The sequence below is a fragment of the Anticarsia gemmatalis genome, chromosome 12 (assembly GCF_050436995.1).
Source record: "Anticarsia gemmatalis isolate Benzon Research Colony breed Stoneville strain chromosome 12, ilAntGemm2 primary, whole genome shotgun sequence".
NCBI lineage: Eukaryota > Metazoa > Arthropoda > Insecta > Lepidoptera > Erebidae > Anticarsia > Anticarsia gemmatalis.
Genome location: NC_134756.1, coordinates 7,213,799 through 7,232,333, shown reverse-complemented (window position 1 = coordinate 7,232,333; position 18,535 = coordinate 7,213,799). Strand labels below are relative to the sequence as shown.

The 18,535-nt window shown below is 36.5% G+C and overlaps 3 protein-coding genes across 3 annotated transcripts; all 3 read left to right on the top strand.

Moving 5' to 3' along the window:
• The first annotated feature begins 1,348 nt into the window (after nt 1–1,348).
• LOC142977192 (brachyurin-like) lies at nt 1,349–5,757 on the top strand. The gene is made up of 5 exons (XM_076120944.1): nt 1,349–1,583; nt 1,910–2,180; nt 4,378–4,473; nt 4,929–5,122; nt 5,555–5,757. Exons 1-5 carry the CDS (start codon nt 1,362–1,364, stop codon nt 5,657–5,659), a joined length of 888 nt encoding a protein of 295 aa, XP_075977059.1. The 5' UTR covers nt 1,349–1,361; the 3' UTR covers nt 5,660–5,757.
• Nucleotides 5,758–6,515: 758 nt separating this feature from the next.
• LOC142977195 (collagenase-like) lies at nt 6,516–9,466 on the top strand. Its single transcript, XM_076120949.1, has 5 exons — nt 6,516–6,746; nt 7,516–7,783; nt 7,883–7,978; nt 8,254–8,435; nt 9,202–9,466. Exons 1-5 carry the CDS (start codon nt 6,531–6,533, stop codon nt 9,304–9,306), a joined length of 867 nt encoding a protein of 288 aa, XP_075977064.1. The 5' UTR covers nt 6,516–6,530; the 3' UTR covers nt 9,307–9,466.
• Nucleotides 9,467–10,180: 714 nt separating this feature from the next.
• LOC142977385 (transmembrane protease serine 9-like) lies at nt 10,181–15,143 on the top strand. Its single transcript, XM_076121263.1, has 10 exons — nt 10,181–10,441; nt 10,881–11,151; nt 11,229–11,324; nt 11,617–11,810; nt 12,168–12,258; nt 12,810–13,081; nt 13,458–13,728; nt 13,882–13,977; nt 14,437–14,630; nt 15,005–15,143. Exons 1-10 carry the CDS (start codon nt 10,220–10,222, stop codon nt 15,104–15,106), a joined length of 1,809 nt encoding a protein of 602 aa, XP_075977378.1. The 5' UTR covers nt 10,181–10,219; the 3' UTR covers nt 15,107–15,143.
• The last annotated feature ends 3,392 nt before the right edge of the window (nt 15,144–18,535 follow it).

Here is an 18,535-nt window from a genome sequence, read left to right as displayed (position 1 = left end):
ACTTCCGAGTTCACACTTACACTTCACGTTTCATTCACACGATTATTCGCGCGAAAAACTGCAGCTTTACACTAAGTTAGGAATTAGGTTATGACGTATTGCAAGTTTCCCAGTACTTTTAGAAGCTAGTAGTGTCATGCAGCTGCGGAAGATAAATGAAAGCCAGACTAGGGTTTTTATCCAACCATGGTTGACATTGCATTGTTGAGTCACTCTTATTGACTCGTTAATGTACCGTATTTGTTATTGTATCCTGTAGCTTAGGTGTAGAAGGCCCTCGTTCATTTTATTCACCAGGGCCCTAGGTTACCTAGCTTGTCCACGGTGAAAATTTAAAAATACTCAGCTAGTTTAAAAACTTTCACTCAGAGCTAAATGCATTACAAGTTAATAACATAAAGTATACTCGCAAGCCACTTGTATAGCTTGCAAGCCTCCCATTATATGAGTAATAGTATTACGGAAGATAATCAGTTGCATCAGAGGCTCAACTACGCCCTCAAAGTTAAAACTTTAATCCTATCTGTATTCACAACCCGCAAACTGCAACTAAACCGCAACACTCTAATGAACTCTCTTTGATTTCAATCTCTTTGTGAACACATGCATATTTCGCGCTAACATCAGCTTATATTAAATTGAGCATGAATTGATCTCCATTTAAATCTTTTTAACTATATTGCTCTTTTTTATTTGAATTCCTAAAGATTTCACAATTATAACAAAGGTTTTGTAACTAATAAGTGGATTTAGCGATAGTTTATCTATTCAAACTGTTATTTTTGTGTGAGCTTAAACGCCATGGAATAGATAAACTATCGTTAAATGAACCTCAGAAACCGGGGGTTAGTAGACTTTAGATTGTAGAGGACAAACCTCGGGATTACTATGGATTAGATCAAGGCTTTTTAGGAAAGTGTCGGATAAACTATTCAATAGCTAATGTATTAAAGCGACTACAACATTTCCATCAGATAAGCTAACCGATACTTATTCGATAGATTCACTATCTCAGTATCCTGTATAAGAAATTTGTGTTTCTTGCCGCATAGTGTCATTTGTATATACCGCAATTGATGACTCTCCGTTTTATTATCGCTAATAAACTAAAGTCCACTTTATCAAATATCGTCAGGATTTTAGGGCATCGCAGCCCTGTAATCAAGTATTATCTATTAAAATATTAAAACGTCATGTTGGCTATAGTGTCATCAGAAGATCATAATCGCCTTTACAAGAATTGCTTTAACAAATACAATCAATTCTGATTAAGATTAGCTTAACTAGTCTAGGATGATAACATGCTAATTAGTGTATAAATAGGGAGAATCGTGAAAAAATGACCAAGTTGTGCTGGCAAAATGAAACCGTTCATTGGTGTCGTGTGCCTTGCGTTGGCCGCAGTAGCCTTCGCTGAAGAGATTTCCTCTTCTGAACTCAGTCCGGTCTTCGACTACCACAGACGCTTCGGTATTCCTCGCGCTGCCGAACTCAAGAAGCTAGAAGAAGAAGAAATCAGAACTGGAAGTAGTCAAAGAATCGTTGGAGGAAACGTTGTTGACATCAGTGCTGTTCCTTACCAGGTAATGTTTTGAAAGCTGTTATTTGTTTACCGGTTTCTCTAACAATTATTTTGTTTGAATAATTTTCGTAGCCCCACATTTGCTACAAGAAAAAACTTTACGTTCATTTGTTATTTTATATATTTTAATATATTGCAGAGTAGAATATTAGGAACAGCTACCTACTACAGGTTTAATTATTCTCTTTATTACGTATTTTTCGTTTATCCTTAATTGTTTCCATTCTGTAATTAAGAAATGTTTATGATAAGAAAATCACAACACGATACGATACTAAAAATCGTATTCATCGCATTTTTTCTATTATTTTCATTACCATTTTTCAGGCTGGTCTTGTGATCACTCTGAATTTCTTCTGGACATCAGTATGCGGTGCTTCTCTCATTTCTCAAAACCGTTTGATAACCGCTGCCCATTGTCAAAACGACGGTAACAATGTCGCCAACGGTATGACTGTGGTCCTTGGCCACAACTTCATCTTCGTCGGCGGTCTTCGTATCTTCACTAGAGACATCCACATGCACCCCGCCTGGAACCCCAACAATGCTGCCAACGACATCGCTGTCATTCGTCTGACCTCCTCTGTTGCCTTCTCCAGTAAGTTTATTAATTGCATATATTATTTAAGTCTTCAACCCTCACTTGGCCAGCGTGGAAGACTCAAGGCCTAAACCCTCCCTCATTACGGGAGGAGACCCTTGCCCAGCAGTGGGACAGGAATGGGTTAAATTTATTTATTATTATTATTATACTATTTAATTTTAATATAAGCATTAATGCTTATATCAAAATTAGAAGAAAGAAATTAAATAGTATAGTATACAGGGTGTCCCAAAACTCAACGATAATCCGTGACAGGATGAAAGGCCAAGTCATACCGACTATAGGAAAAATAAAAAAAAAATTCCATATCACTTAGTTCAGCAATAATAGACACTTTTTAAAAATGTTGAAAATCCACACCCTTGGTCGCATTTTCAAGTCCTGTGATCACCAATGTCACAATTTCGCTGTGTTTTTTTGAATTTCGTGATCTTTATTAAATATGCTATTAATCGTATAACAAATTAATGCACAAAACATTGTTAATTTAATAAAAAAAGTTAAGTTTTAGTGAGTCATCTTTCTCAAAAATATCGTTAGTCAACTTTGACGCTTCATACTGAAAAAAAAATGTACTACACTACCCTTGGCAAGTTATTTCAAAAGTTGGCGCATTTAATCAAGATTTCAAAATAGTATAACACTTGCCACTTTTCTTGCCATTAAAAATGTTATTTTTATTTGAACGAAGAGTATCCTCGCAAATGGATCGGACGCAGTGGTACAATTTTATGGCTTCCTTGTTCTCCCGATCTAAATCCAGTAGATATTTTTTACTGGGAATGCATAAAAGAAAAAGTTTATTCGAAATCAATACAAAATCTATCAGAACTTAGCCAGAAAATTGACACAGCGTCAGAGGAAATAAATGCAAGGAATTTTGATTGACCGGTGCAAAGGTCTTTTGTAAGCCGTTGCAGAGCCTGAATTCATGCTAGAGGATAACAATTCGGAATTACTTTAGTTTAAGGAGAATAATTAAATAAGATCGATGGTTCGTTCATTGTTTTTTTTTTAATTATTATAACCTATTATGTTTATTACATTAAATATTTGTTATGGACTGACTCAATTACATCTTTACTAAACATAATTGCTTTCTTCTGGCACGAATACAGGCTTTGCAACGCCTTACAAAAGACCTTTGCACCGGTCAATCAAAATTCCTTGTATTTATTTCTTCTGACGCTGTGTCAATTTTCTGGCGAAGTTCTGATAGATTTTGTATTGATTTTGAATAGACTTTTTCTTTTATGCATTCCCAGTAAAAAATATCTACTAGATTTAGATTGGGGGAACGAGGATGCCATCAAATTGTACCACTGCGTCCGATCCATTTGCGAGGATACTCTTCGTTCAAATAAAAATAACATTTTTAATGGCAAGAAAAGTGGCAAGTGTTATACTATTTTGAAATCTTGATTAAATGCGCCAACTTTTGAAATAACTTGCCAAGGGTAGTGTAGTACATTGTTTTTTCAGTATGAAGCGTCAAAGTTGACTAACGATATTTTTGAGAAAGATGACTCACTAAAACTTAACTTTTTTTATTAAATTAACAATGTTTTGTGCATTAATTTGTTATACGATTAATAGCATATTTAATAAAGATCACGAAATTCAAAAAAACACAGCGAAATTGTGACATTGGTAACCACAGGACTTGAAAATGCGACCAAGGGTGTGGATTTTCAACTTTTTTGAAAAGTGTCTATTATTGGTGAATTAAGTGATATGGATTTTTTTTTATTTTTCCTATAGCTGGTATGACTTGGCCTTTCATCCTGTCTCGAATTATCGTTGAGTTTTGGGACACCCTGTATAATAGAGGTTAACCTCTCGTAAGTGATTAAGAGTTCAAACATAAAACATTTTTTGTTATAAATCCTTAGGTAAATAAATAGTGATGGTTAAATTTTTGAGTAAGATTTAAATTAATGTGATGAGAGATTAAAAAAACTGAAAATAATGTAATGTTGTTGATCCGCGTTAGACAGCTTGGTTGACTCAAAATCTCTCTTCATGAAATAGGAGCTCTCAGAATCTCCGTGCCTAGCAGTGAGACGTTATCATGTTATACTGTCTGTAGGTAATCAGATGTATAAACTACAGACAGTTCAACATGTTATGTGAGAAACTCAATAATAAAAAAAATATACAAACAATAAAAGATGTTTATTTAAAATTTCAGACGTAATTCAACCTATCGCTCTTCCCAATGGACTTGAAAGCAACACCTTCGTGGACTGGACCGCGCTCGCTTCTGGATGGGGCCGAACTGTTAATGGTACGTCTTTTATGTTATTAAATTCTTCACAAAAGAATTCAAAAGTTTTAAAAAGGAGTATGTGGATTGCACTGTGGTATCATCATCAGCTCGAGTCTCCAAAAAGCTAGAGACAAAGATGGTTACAGATTTTTCGGTGCCCAAAAAAGCACTTATTATTTATTAGGTGAGAGACGAGTCATTAGTATCTGGATGTTTTAGCTTAGCGTTTGAGAGTACCATTGTAGTGAGAGGATTAGTCAGCCTAGACTCCGCGTTACCGAAACGAGCTGTTTTCCGGGAGCACCGCAGGGAAGCTCCTTATGCACCCTAAAAATTAATTACCCCATTATTGGCTAATAATCTTCTTTGACACCTTCACTCTCGTCGAAAATTACCTTAAAAGTATAATGATGATGATTTAGGTTTAGGTTTTTTAGTCAGCGCTAACCAATATTTTCGACTACGTTTTTCAGGTGGTGAAATTCCCGAGTTCCAACGCATAAGCGCTGTGAATCTGCCCATCATCACGAACGAAGCGTGCACTGTTGCTTACGGTCCTTGGGTCCATAACAGCAACATCTGTACGAGCGGTGCTGGCGGCAGAGGTACCTGCGGCGGTGACTCCGGCGGACCCCTCGCTGTACTCATCGATAACACCAGAGTCTTGGTATGAACTTTCAACATCTTAATTGTGATTACTTTCTTGAGAAAAAAACCTTTTCTATTAAAAATAGAATAGGTTCTTTAGAAAATAGAATTCTATAGACCCTTATACTGTATTAAGTTCGGGAACTCTATTTTATTTGTAAGCTTGAAATACCAAATAATCGTTGTCACTTATCGGTTTTAGTGAAGTTTTGTCAAGATGGTATAAATTCATCTTGTGATATCACATATAACGTGGTATAAATAACTTAAAGTTACCCGTGAATTAAAAAAATAGCTCTGATACGAATTTGATGTTATACCTCTATAAAAAGAAACCAAACACTGCACCTAACCTCCACTCATCAATAATAGTTTTTTTTTCAGACATTTATCATGTCCCTATGTTTTAGAATTTACCTTTTTTTTAAATTAAATATTTTTAATTTGCCAGATCGGTGTGACATCATACGGCTCTGCCCGCGGCTGCCAGGCCGGTGACCCCGCTGCCTTCGCCAGAGTGACTAGCTTCTTAGTCTGGATCCGCTCGTTCCTGTAAATTCCATCACAATGTATAAGCAAATTAATGATATTATATTTTGAATAATTGATTGCTAGTAAAACAATAGACTAAATCGAATAAAGTTCTTAAGTACACTTCTTGTTTTTTTCTCGTTAATAATATGCAAAAAGACCTTATGATAAGTTTTTATTATTAGGATTTCAAGAATATGTAGCACGTGACAATATTGGCAATTTATTTAAATACTAGCTGACCCACGCAACTTTGCTTGCGTCACATAAGAGAGAATGGGTGATTTATTTCCCCGTTTTTGGAACATTTTTTACTAATACTCTACTCCTATTGATTGTAGCGTTATGATATATAGCCAAAAGCCTTTCTCGATAAATGGGCTATCTAACACTGAAGGAATTTTTCAAATTGGACCAGTAGTTCCTGAGATTAGCGCGTACAAACAAACAAACAAAACAACAAACAAACTCTTCAGCTTTATAATATTAGTATAGATTTACGCAGGATTACACATATTTTAATATCCATATATTTTATTGGTGTATTTCATATAGACTCGCCAACACCTTCAATATACTCGAATACAAGAGTGATTTGATGTTTGTATGTGACTTGAACGAAACAACACCAAAGTTCACGTTGGTTTTAGTTCCACTTCAGAATCTTCTCCTCTTAACCCAGTCTGGTCTATGAATAACGCCGACGCAACGGTATCTTTTAAAATTTTCGCACTTACAGTACAAATAATGAATCATATTCAATGTTTTAATCATCAACTAGCCAATCAGCACTGATTGAGATTAGTATGACCTATCACTTATTTTTAACTATTGATAAGATTTTAAAGAATATATAAAAATGTAACTACGTCTAATCTGAAAGTCTTGTTGCTATAATGAAACTGATTGTTAGTACTGCGTGCATTGCGTTGGCTTTAGTGGCCTTCGCTGAAGGTTTACCTAGTGTTAATAGTCCGGACTACGACTACCACAGGCGCTTTGGTATTCCTCGTGCTACTGAACTTAAGAAGCTAGAAGAAGGAATACAAGCTGGAAGAACACAAAGAATCCCAGTACCACCCATCATCGACATCTCTCAAGTGCCTTATCAAGTAAAGCTCTACTTTATTTTTCATTTAGCCCCTTGGATCATCCGTGTGATTATGTAAAATTTCACCTGCTATGCTAGTTTCACTAACGTATTGCTTTTATTTTTTCCAATGCTTACGACAAAACCACGCAGATAAACATTTAATAACTGACTTTTACTACAAGCTTGGAGATTGCAACTGCTTATTTAACCAACTCACTAGTACCTCGATTCTCTACCACTATCGACTACCGACAACCGGCTAGCTATCGATATTTGACATTTAGAATGTACTGCCAAAATGTTTCCTACGACACCCGTCAGAGGCGCTGATCAGATTTTCATACAAAATTTCTCGATGACAGTTCGGTAGTCGGTAGTCGATAGTAATAGAGAACTGTAGCTCTATTCTCTACTACTATCGACTACCGACAACCGGCTAGCTATCGAATTTTGACATTTAGAATGTACTGCCAAAATGTTTCCTACGACACCCGTCAGAGGCGCTGATCAGATTTTCATACAAAATTTCTCGATGACAGTTCGGTTGTCGGTAGTCGATAGTAGTAGAGAATCGAGGCACTGAGCTACAGGTACGTCGTTTCTATGTCAAAGTATACCTCTTTCGAGGGGAGACTCTTGCCCAGCAGTGGGACAGTAAAAAATGGATCGACCTTATAGAGCCCTATAACCTGCCTTCATAGAACGAAATCGTGGGCACAACATAACTAAAGCTTAGTTAATATAATAATATTTTTATTTACTCATCAAAGTATTTTTTTACTTTTCAGGCTGGCCTCGTTATTCAAGTGTCTACTTTCACATCAGTTTGTGGTGCTACTTTAATCTCTCAAAACCGTTTGCTGACTGCTAGCGGCTGTCAAGACGATGGTTACTATGTAGCTGACGGGATGACTGTGGTTCTTGGCTCTAATTTTGTCTTCTTCGGTGGTTTGCGTATCTTCACTAGAGATATCCATATTTACCCGAATCCAACGATAGGTCCAAACCAAAATGATATCGCTATTATTCGTCTTACTGGCTTTGTTCCTCTCTCTAGTAAGTTCCTTTTTATATTTACTTCATATTATTTAACACTAAGGCGCGATAGGTAATAGAAATATGAAAATTATATGTGTATCAAATATGTATTTTCAGATGTGATTCAACCTATCACTCTACCCTATGGTCTCGAAGACTACGACTTCGTTGGCTGGACTGCACTCGTTTCTGGGTTCCTCCAAACTTATAATGGTACATACCTTATTTATTATGCGTTCTTCTGTAATCACGATAGACTTGTTATCTCAAATATACCTAATATATGTCAGTTAAAGCAAAAACGTTTGTACAAACTTTATTACTCGGAGACAATGGAAATGGTTTTGGCAGATAAACAATGTTACTCTTATTGTATTGAAATTATTTTCAAATATTTTTTCGCTGCTCCTGCCGTGATTTCACATTTATGCGCGTAAGGTCTTCTGAAATTAAGTAACTGTGTTAATCAAACAGGGTTTCATTTTCAGATGATGGCGTGCGTGAAAGACAACGTTTAAGAGCCTCAAATTTGACCATCATTTCGAAAGAAGCATGCTCTGATCTGGGGCTGTGGGTCGACACAAGCATCTGCGCTGTTAATACTGGCGGCTGGGGCTTCACTGACCATGGCGGTCCCTTAGCAGTTCTCATGGGCAACACCAGAGTTTTGGTACAAAAAAATATTACAATAACGAACTTTTAAGATCTATCTATCGAGCTATTAAAATATATCTTTGATTACGTGCTCGGTAAATGGCAATAGACTCGCCCCCTTCTGTATGGAACTAAAATTGATAACGGCAAAAGGTGGGTGTATTATTTATATACACCGCACCTTACACCTTAGGGTATGACAAGTGTTTTATTTTGTATGTAAGGTGCGTGGGTCAAATATGGCTAGCCGGAAAATAAAGCCATTTACCATTGTTCCAAACCACATGCATGTTTCACTTTAACCGACACTAGGCGACTAGCAGGGCGCTGAGAGACTTTGCAGGTAAGCAGTTCAGAAACACGACGCTAGCGACAATTTATGGTCGCATTACAATATTTCGTGTTAGATTGGTATGTGACCATATTTTTCGGCTGGCCATATTTGACCCAGGTATCTTACAATATCGTACCATGGTGCTAAACCATTTTCATAATCGAGTTATAATCAAAAATTAAATCTTACTTATTGTTTATGCATGCTGTAATTTAAGCTTCATATAATTGAAGAATCATTCTTTTGGTACATTACTATCTACTAAAATAAAAAAAACCTTAAGTTAGAAACTGAATAAGGAGAGAATTTTTGCCTCAATCTTTGTATATTTTTGTGAGTGTATATGGTATATGGTATATGTATATACCTTTTGGTTAATAATTTTCATTTAAATGTTTTTTTAAAGACTTTTGAATGTTAATATGTTTAATTATCTATTATTCCACAGATTGGCATACCAACATATACCTCCGGCTTTGGCATATACCCTGGTGAACCGATAGCCTACACCAGAGTTTCTCGATTCTTAGACTGGATTCAGTCGTTCGAATAAGGTCTATTAAGATAATACACGATGACTGTACAACAACATGTCCTATTAAGATTGTTAAATGAAAACAGTGCCTTTTAATTATACTTCACACAATTATCATTAACACAATAAGAATTTTCGAATAAAATATTAGAAAGACAAATAAATAATGTCAATAGTACTCACTTGTTTTTACTTTCTGAAACCGGCCAGTGCCTCGATTCTCTACCACTATCGACTACCGACAACCGGCTAGCTATCGAAATTTTGACATTTAGAATGTACTGCCAAAATGTTTCCTACGACACCCGTCAGAGGCGCTGATCAGATTTTCATACAAAATTTCTCGATGACAGTTCGGTTGTCGATAGTAGTAGAGAATCGAGGCACAGGTATAAAACATTATTATTGCTAACTTACTTCTATACCTATATAAAAAAATGGCAAACCTTACACACATTTCACTTGGGGTCTTCAGAGATAGATTTCAGACGAACAATATTGTCATGCGATACATGTAGAAAGAGACAGACGCATATTCCCATTGTACGTATAGTCTTATTTAAAGAAACTATGTATTAATTTAGTAAGAAAATATATGAGTCCCTAAACTAGTGAGCAACAAAACAATTAGTAACTATCTGCATTGCTATAAAAATATTATCAATTGACAACATTAGTGTCTTGAAAAACGTTGATTTTTATCCATACTATTTAAATGCCCAACTTTAATGGAAAAAATCACACAATTATTTTTATAAGATCCTACTAGTTACGTAACCCGCAGACCAGGCAATCAATTAAACTTCCTTAAGTAATAATCATCTTGATTCATTAACATTCCATTATTATTTGGTTGCTAATTACAAGATAAGATTTAAATTAGTATATAATAATAAGAGTTCATTGAGAATGTTCTAGTTATCGCGATATAATGAAGCTGTTTATTGGTATCGTGTGCCTTACGCTGGCCTTAGCAGCGTATGCCAAAGATTTGTCCTCTCTTGAAGTAAGTCCGGTCTACGATTACCACAGACGCTTTGGTATTCCTCGCGCTACAGAGCTCCGGAAACTTGAAGCAGAGTCTACTGCCACCGAAAATGGCCAGAGAATTGTTGGAGGATGGATTGTTGACATCACCCAAGTGCCATATCAGGTAACTATGTCTAAAATATACTGGAAACTATATATCTGTACTAATATTATAAAGCTGAAGAGTTTGTTTGTTTAATTGTTTGTTTGATTGTTTGTTTGTTTGTTTGAACGCACTAATCTCGAGAACTACTGGTCCGATTTGAAAAAATCTTTCAGTGTTAGATAGCTTATTTATCGAGGAAGGCTATAGGCCTATATATATATATATATATATATATATAATATCACGCTACAGTCATTAGGAGCGGAGTAGCAACGAACAATTTTCTCTATCTTCTTAGATGACGCAAGCGAAGTTGCGCGGGTCAGCTAGTTTGAAGTATATTCCAATCGATGTTTGTGAGTAATTTTATCTTCAATTGCCAGTATCGGTACTATTCGATTTCTCACCCCAAATGATTATTACTTTTAAAGTGATAGTGACATGATATTGATTTTAGGTTGGTTTAGTTATAACTATCAACTGGTCCTGGACATCGGTATGCGGTGGTTCCTTGATCTCAAACAATCGCGTAGTGACAGCTGCTCACTGTCAACACGACGGTGTGAACACGGCCACTGGCATGACCGTTGCTCTCGGTACCAACACCATCTTCACTGGCGGCGTTCGTCTCACTACAAGGGATGTTACGATGCACCCTCAATGGAACCCTAGGAATGCTTTGAGTGATATCGCTGTCATTCGTCTGCCTAGCTCTGTCTCTTTCAACAGTAAGTTAATGCATTTTTAAATATTTCGGTTTTAAAACATCATATATTATTCCTATAAATAAATTTTATTTTTTCAGACGCAATCCAGCCCATAGCCCTGCCCATCAATCACTTAAACAATAATTTCAACAACTGGGACGCGCTCGCTTCTGGATTTGGTGCAACTTCGAATGGTTCGTTGTTTGCTAGAGTATATTCACTATGATATTATATTTTTGATTCCGCTATTTATAAAATCTGCTTACTTTATTAAAATCGCTTTTCAGCGTGAATTTTTTAACTTATAGAAAACTTACAGCGTATTTATAATACAATAATACATACATAGTAGAAGAAGAGCAATTAAAAGTTTTCATTTACTGTAAGCAAGTACAGTACCTACACATTTACAGTAAGTAAGTAAGTGCAGACAGTAGAAAATATGTTCAAGTTAATTAATTATTAAACTGAATTGTTTATTTGCAGGTGCTGGCATTCCATCTACTCAGCGCATCAGTGCAGTGAACTTGCCTGTCATCTCTCATGCGACGTGCCTTGCAATGTACCCGGACTGGATCCATAGCTCCAACATCTGTACTAGCGGCGCTGGTGGCAGAGGCACGTGCAGTGGTGACTCCGGTGGTCCTCTCGCCGTTCTCATCAACAACAGCCGAGTTTTGGTACATATGATGATGAATTTAACCCATTAATGTCCCACTGCTGGGCAAGGGTCTCCTCCCGTAATGAAGGGAGGGGTTAGGCCTTAAGACACCGCGCTGGCCAAGTACGGGTTGGGGACTTTGCATGCCCTCAATAATTGTATTTTCCATTACCTTAAACGTCAGCTAAAAACCTAAAATATTACCCGTTGTCTATATCAAGTAAAGTTTGCGTATTTATTTAATATCATTCTAGGCATGTATTCATTATATCCAAAAGGTATAACTTTAGGTACAAGTTTGAGTTTGTAATTGAACACTTGAATCGTGGAAGTGAGTTACATATACACATGCATTTAATGACGGTTTTTCTTACAGATCGGTGTATCATCGTTCGTTTCTGGCCGTGGATGTCAGGCTGGTGACCCCGCTGCCTACGCCCGAGTCACAAGCTTCGTGGCCTGGATCCGCTCTATCTAATCTCTGAATATCAATTAAATCAATATGAAAATGCATCATTTTGAAGATTTTTATTTTATTTTATACACCCATGTCTTTAAGAATTGTTGCATTGCATTTGTCCTCTACAAACAAATCTCTAAATTCAAGCAATAAAACCTGTTGTAGTCAATTCTAACAATTCATTGTTTTGTTGTAACATCGGCACAACAAAAAAAAAATATTTTAATATATGACTTTACAGGTGGAAAAAAATATGGGCCATGCAAACTACTTTATATATTGAAGATACCTTAATTCCCTGAAAGGAAAAAAGCTTTTATAATTTAAAATATACAACGTGCCGAACTAAGGATGATCTGGAAAACTTACGCAAGACGAAAAGAAGAATTTCGGTAGCTCGATTCTCTAGCCGTCGAGAAATTTGCACGTTAAATATAAAAATATATCTCTGATGATTTTCATTATATTAGGTAACGATTTGCTGATTGTGACATACATTTTTAATAATCAGTTCACACAATTGACATCATGATCAATGTATTGATGATAAGATTTTAGTATATAAATTGTGTGGTTGTATGATACTGCTCACATTTGTTATTAAAATGAAATTATTAATTAGTAGCGTCGTTTGCTGCGCGTTGGCTTTAGTGGCCTTTGCCGAAGAGCCGTCTTCTCCTGAAGTTAGTCCGGTCTTCGACTACCATAGACGCTTCGGTATTCCTCGCGCTACCGAACTTAAGAAGCTTGAAGCAGAGTCGACCGTGAATGAAGAAGGCCAAAGAATCGTTGGAGGCTGGATTGTAGACATCACTCAAGTGCCATATCAGGTACCAACGCTGAATCCTTATCATGAATATTTATTATTTGATTAGTGTTGTTACAACATTTTTATTTTCTTTTTTAATTACTGTCCCACTGCTGGGCAAGCGTTTCCTTCCAAACGAGGGAGGGGTAAGGCCTTGAGTCCACAACGCTGGCCAAGTGCAGGTTGAGGACTTTGCTTGCCCTCGATAAATGTATTGAACAAATTTTAGACATACAGGGATTCCTCAAGATGTTTTCTTTTACCATTAGAGCAAGTGATAATTATGTATATCTGACAGTTCGAACCTCGAGTTCGAACCGTCTAACACTTGCGTAAGAGGTGTCAACTTATACCACTCGGCTGCTCAATGAATTCAAAACAAAAATATTTATTTTTAGGTTGGTCTTGTGATCACTATCAACTGGTCTTGGACATCAGTATGCGGTGGTTCAGTGATCTCTAATTCCCGCGTAGTGACAGCGGCTCACTGCCAGCACGATGGTGTCAACACGGCCACTGGCATGACCGTTGCTCTCGGTACTAATACCATCTTCTCCGGCGGTATTCGCCTTCATACCTGGGACGTTACTATGCATCCCCAATGGAATCCAAATAACGCTTTTAATGACATCGCTGTCATTCGTCTACCAGTATTCGTGACCTACAACCGTAAGTAAAAGCCGATACTTGAATATTATTTTTTAATCTTACTTCAAATGTCCCCATATCCATCATTGACATAGTAAGTGTATATTGTTAACATTCTTTTTGTAAAATAAAATACCTTGTTTAAATAGAACAAATCGAATTACGTGTTTTCAGAGGTGATCCAGCCTATTGCTCTACCCGACAATCATTTAAACAATGATTTCAACAATTGGAGCGCGCTCGCTTCTGGCTTTGGCGTAACTGCTGATGGTATATCGTTTTCTTTTTTCGATAGAAACTTGCTTATTCTTATTTGCGCTATACATTTACTCTCTTAATCATAAAAATATACCTACACTAATATTATAAAGCTGAAGAGTTTGTTTGTTTGTTTGTTTGAACGCGCTAATCTCAGGAACTACGGGTCCGATTTGAAAAATTCTTTCAATGTTAGATAGCCCATTTATCGAGGAAGGCTATAGGCTATAATATCATCACGCTACGACCAATAGGAGCAGAGTACCAGTAAAAAAGTTACAAAAACGGGGAAATTTTTACGAAGTTATAAATGAAGTTATGAAGTTATACAGTGTTTTGTTTCTTTCACTCCTTAGCGAAATGTAAAAGAAAAAACATATTATAGTAGCTTTTTAACTAAAGTAGGTTTATAGTGTGTTGAATAAGAGGGTTAGCATATTATTGAGGAATGGATCATATACTTATTTATAGGTTCTGGAATTCCAACATCACAACGCATTAGTGCTGTGAACTTGCCCGTCATTACAAACGCGGCATGCAGAGCCGTGTACCCGAGCTGGGTTCACAATACTAACATCTGCACAAGCGGCGCCGGTGGCAGAGGCACTTGCGGCGGTGACTCCGGCGGCCCTCTTGCTGTTCTCATCAACAACAGCAGAGTTTTGGTAAGACTTCTTGATTATGTGTTCAATAAAGATAGCATTACCATTGTTCTGTACCCAAAAGGTAAGAACGGAACCTAGTACTGAGCCTCCGCTGTCTGTCCGTCTGTCACCAAGCTGTATCTCATAAACTGTAAAAGCTAGGAAATTTTCACTAATTATGTAGGTATTCCCGTTGCCTCTATAACAACCAATACTAATAATAGTATTAAGCGGCGCGCCCAATACAATAAACGTGTTTTTTTTCCCATTTTCACGGAACCCTCCGTGGGCAAATTCGGCTCGCACTTGACCGATTTTTTTATCACTCAAAAAGAGGCACATCTATACGAGTGAAATATGTTGTTTATATATTCATAGTAACTTTTTTTCCACAGATCGGTGTGACGTCATTTGGCTCTACCCGAGGCTGCCAGGCTGGAGAACCTGCCGCCTTTGCCAGAGTTACTAGCTTTGTGTCCTGGATCCGCTCTATCTAATTAACCTATGAACTGTAAATAATTGTGATAATGTTGAAAAGTATATTACGAAATAAATGTGATATTAATTATTATGTGACTTGCGTTTTATTGATTTGGCACATGTTTGTTTCTGATGAAAAATTAAGATTTTATCTTGAACTAGCTGACCCGCGCCACTTTGCTTGCATCACATAAAAGAGAACGGGTCATAATTTTCCCTGTTTTTGTAACATTTTTACTGATACTCTGTTCCTTTTAGTCGTAGCATGATGTTTTATAGCCTATAAGCCTTCCTCATTAAATAGGCTATCCGAAGGTAATAATTTTTCAATTCGCACCAGTAGTGCCTGAGAATAGCGCGTTCAAACAAACAAACTGCACAATTTTATAATATTAGTATAGATTATAATTATTTATTAGATTATGTTATCATACTAGCCGACCCGATCCGTTGTGCTTACATACAAACTCTTACCTCCTCTTTGATACCGGTTCTTCAAATATGGACGTGATTTTGATTTATATGAGATATACCTATGCATGTAGGTATTATATCAATATGGATTAAGATAAGATACCATAGTAATATCTAAAGATTTATGCAAACGTCCCCTGATAGAGCCAACGTTTACATTAATGACATGTTTAAACTATTTTATTTTATTTTATTTTACTAAAATATTAGTCAGTGATAGCCGAGTGGTATAAGTTGACACCTCCCACACAAGAGGTCGCAGGTTCGAACCCGAGGCAACACACCAATGACTTTTCGAAGTTATGTGTGAATTAGAAATAATTATCACTTGTTCCAACGGTAAAGGAAAACATCGTGAGGAACCCTTTCATGCCTAAAAATTTGTTTAATGCATTTATTGAGGGCATGCAAAGTCCCTAACCCGCACTTGGCCAGCGTGGTGGACTCAACGCCGAACCCCTCCCTCATTACGGGAGGAGACCCTTGCCCAGCAGTGGGACATTATTTTATTTACTAAAATAATATTTACAGTATATTAGGTCGAGGAAAAAGTCTGTTCGCATTATAGTATGTATGAACTTTTAATATAATGATGAATAGTGATGAGCACGAGTATTTGTTCTGAGCCTGGTTGTGAATTATCTATATAAGTGTGTATTTAGAAGTATATAAGTATGTTTATCAGTTATTTGGTTACCTTGTACTATACAAGCTGTTTAGTTTGGAATCAAATGACCGTGTGTGAGTTATCCAATGATATAATATATTTATTATTTTATTTTTTTATTAATAAAATTAATTCCTTTCCCCTTCAAAAAGTCAACAAATCAAAAAAACCAAATCCCGTTCTATTCTAAACATTGACATTTTATGGGGTATATTTTAATATTTCAAAAAGACTTCCATCAATTTGCACTATAAGCAATAAAAAAATCACTGAAGTCTTTTTAATGCACTCGATAAAATCCATTTTTTTACAATGTAAAGGTTTTTTTTTATTTTCGATTAGTGGCCCTTTCGTTTTAAAGCAACGATATTTCAACTTCACTTTTTTTAAATTGTTTGTTTTCGCAACCAGTTTAAATTAAACTAATACAGTGTTTGATACCCTAAACGGTAGAAATATCAATAAATATAATGGTTGAATTTAATCCGAAACGATTTAACTACGCTTGATTTCATTAAAAAAACTATTTGATTTGGTCATTGTTTAAGTTGTATATGTAATAATATAAAAAAAACTGCAACAGATTCAACTTCTTATGAAAGGAATTCATCCGGAATATTTATATTTCTTGGCCTCCGTGACGCAGTGGTTTAGGCAGTGGATTCGATTACCATACGAGCAATAATTTATTAAATCCACAAATCTATTTTTTCCGGTCTGGCTGTACAGCCTTGCTCATAAGTATTAGGCACCCCCATAAAACACGTGCAACTCATTCAGTATTTAAAAATTGACGAATCCTTTTATCAATATGCTAGGCGGCGTTATCAATAGGACATTTTAAACAAAGGATTGCGAATTCTAAGGTGTCATAAAACATCTGGTCAACATTTTGTTAATTATGTCATTTTTTCAAATAATTTTATTTTTTGAATCAGTCTTCTTTCATTACTCGTAGTGTCAAGAGGCTATTATTTGCGACTTATTTGTAAATTAGATACAGTCTATTTTACGAAATGCCTAAATTAACTCAAGTGAGTGTGGAAAATCGGATAAAAATTCAAACTCTACATGAACAAGGCAAGTCTCAGATAGAGATTTCCAGAATGGTGAAGTGTTCTCGCTGTGCAGTGCAAACTGCTATCAAAAGGTTTGCCGAGACTGGTTCTCACGCGGACAAACCGAGAACAGGTAGAAACTATAAGACAACAGCGCGACAAGACCGATTACTTATTCGTAATTCCCTCAGAAATCGCAAAAAAACTTCTTCTGAGCTCGCTGCAGATCTTTCAGAGACTATTGGAAGATCAATTAGTGCTCCAACAGTAAGAAGAAGACTTGCGAAAGCTGGTTTAAAAGGCTGCAAAGCGAGGAAGAAGCCATTGCTCTCCGCCAGCAACATAAAGAGCCGCTTAGAATGGGCTCTGAGACACCAACATTTAACTGAAGATGATTGGTCCAATGTTGTGTGGTCCGATGAATCTAACTTTGAGGTAAGTTTTATATCATTAATGTTAAATATCAACAACCATTTCGCTTTCAACAGTTTAATTTTAGAAAAAATATGACAAATTTTAAATCAAGTTTATTTTGGTAATTTTTCAGATTTTTGGGACGCCTGGTGTAGTTTTTGTGCGACGGCGTGTCGGTGAAGAATACCACCCAAGTTGTGTGGTACCTACCGTCAAACACGGAGGCGGGAGCATTATGATCTGGGGCTGCATGTCTGCCGATGGAGTGGGCGAAATGTTCGTTTGCGAAGGTCGCATGAACAGCCAAAAGTACATAAATGTACTGGAAAGCGTGTTGATGCCTTCTATGACGCGCATTTTTGGCGACACAAACTTAGACGGTGTCAAATTCCAGCAGGATAATGCTCCCTGTCACACATCGGCAGTCACAATGCGTTGGTTCCTAGAGAACAACATTGACTTACTAGATTGGCCGGCACAGTCTCCAGATCTCAACCCCATTGAGCAACTTTGGGGTATATTAAAGCGCAAGATACGTGAGCACACCATAACATCAAAATCGGCGTTAAAAAACGCTTTAATGGAAGAGTGGGATGCCATCACTGCAGATGAATGCAAGAAGCTTGTACGAAGCCTGCCTAACAGGATTGCTGCAGTGATCAAAGCAAAGAGCAGACACACAAAATATTAGTATATTTTATAATTATTTATTAATAAATGAATATTTATTACCAAATTAGTTTCATTTTTCAAGCAAATTATTCATAAGACTCAAAATTATAGGGTGCCTAATACTTATGAGCAAGGCTGTACTTTGTGTCCGTTGTTTGTAT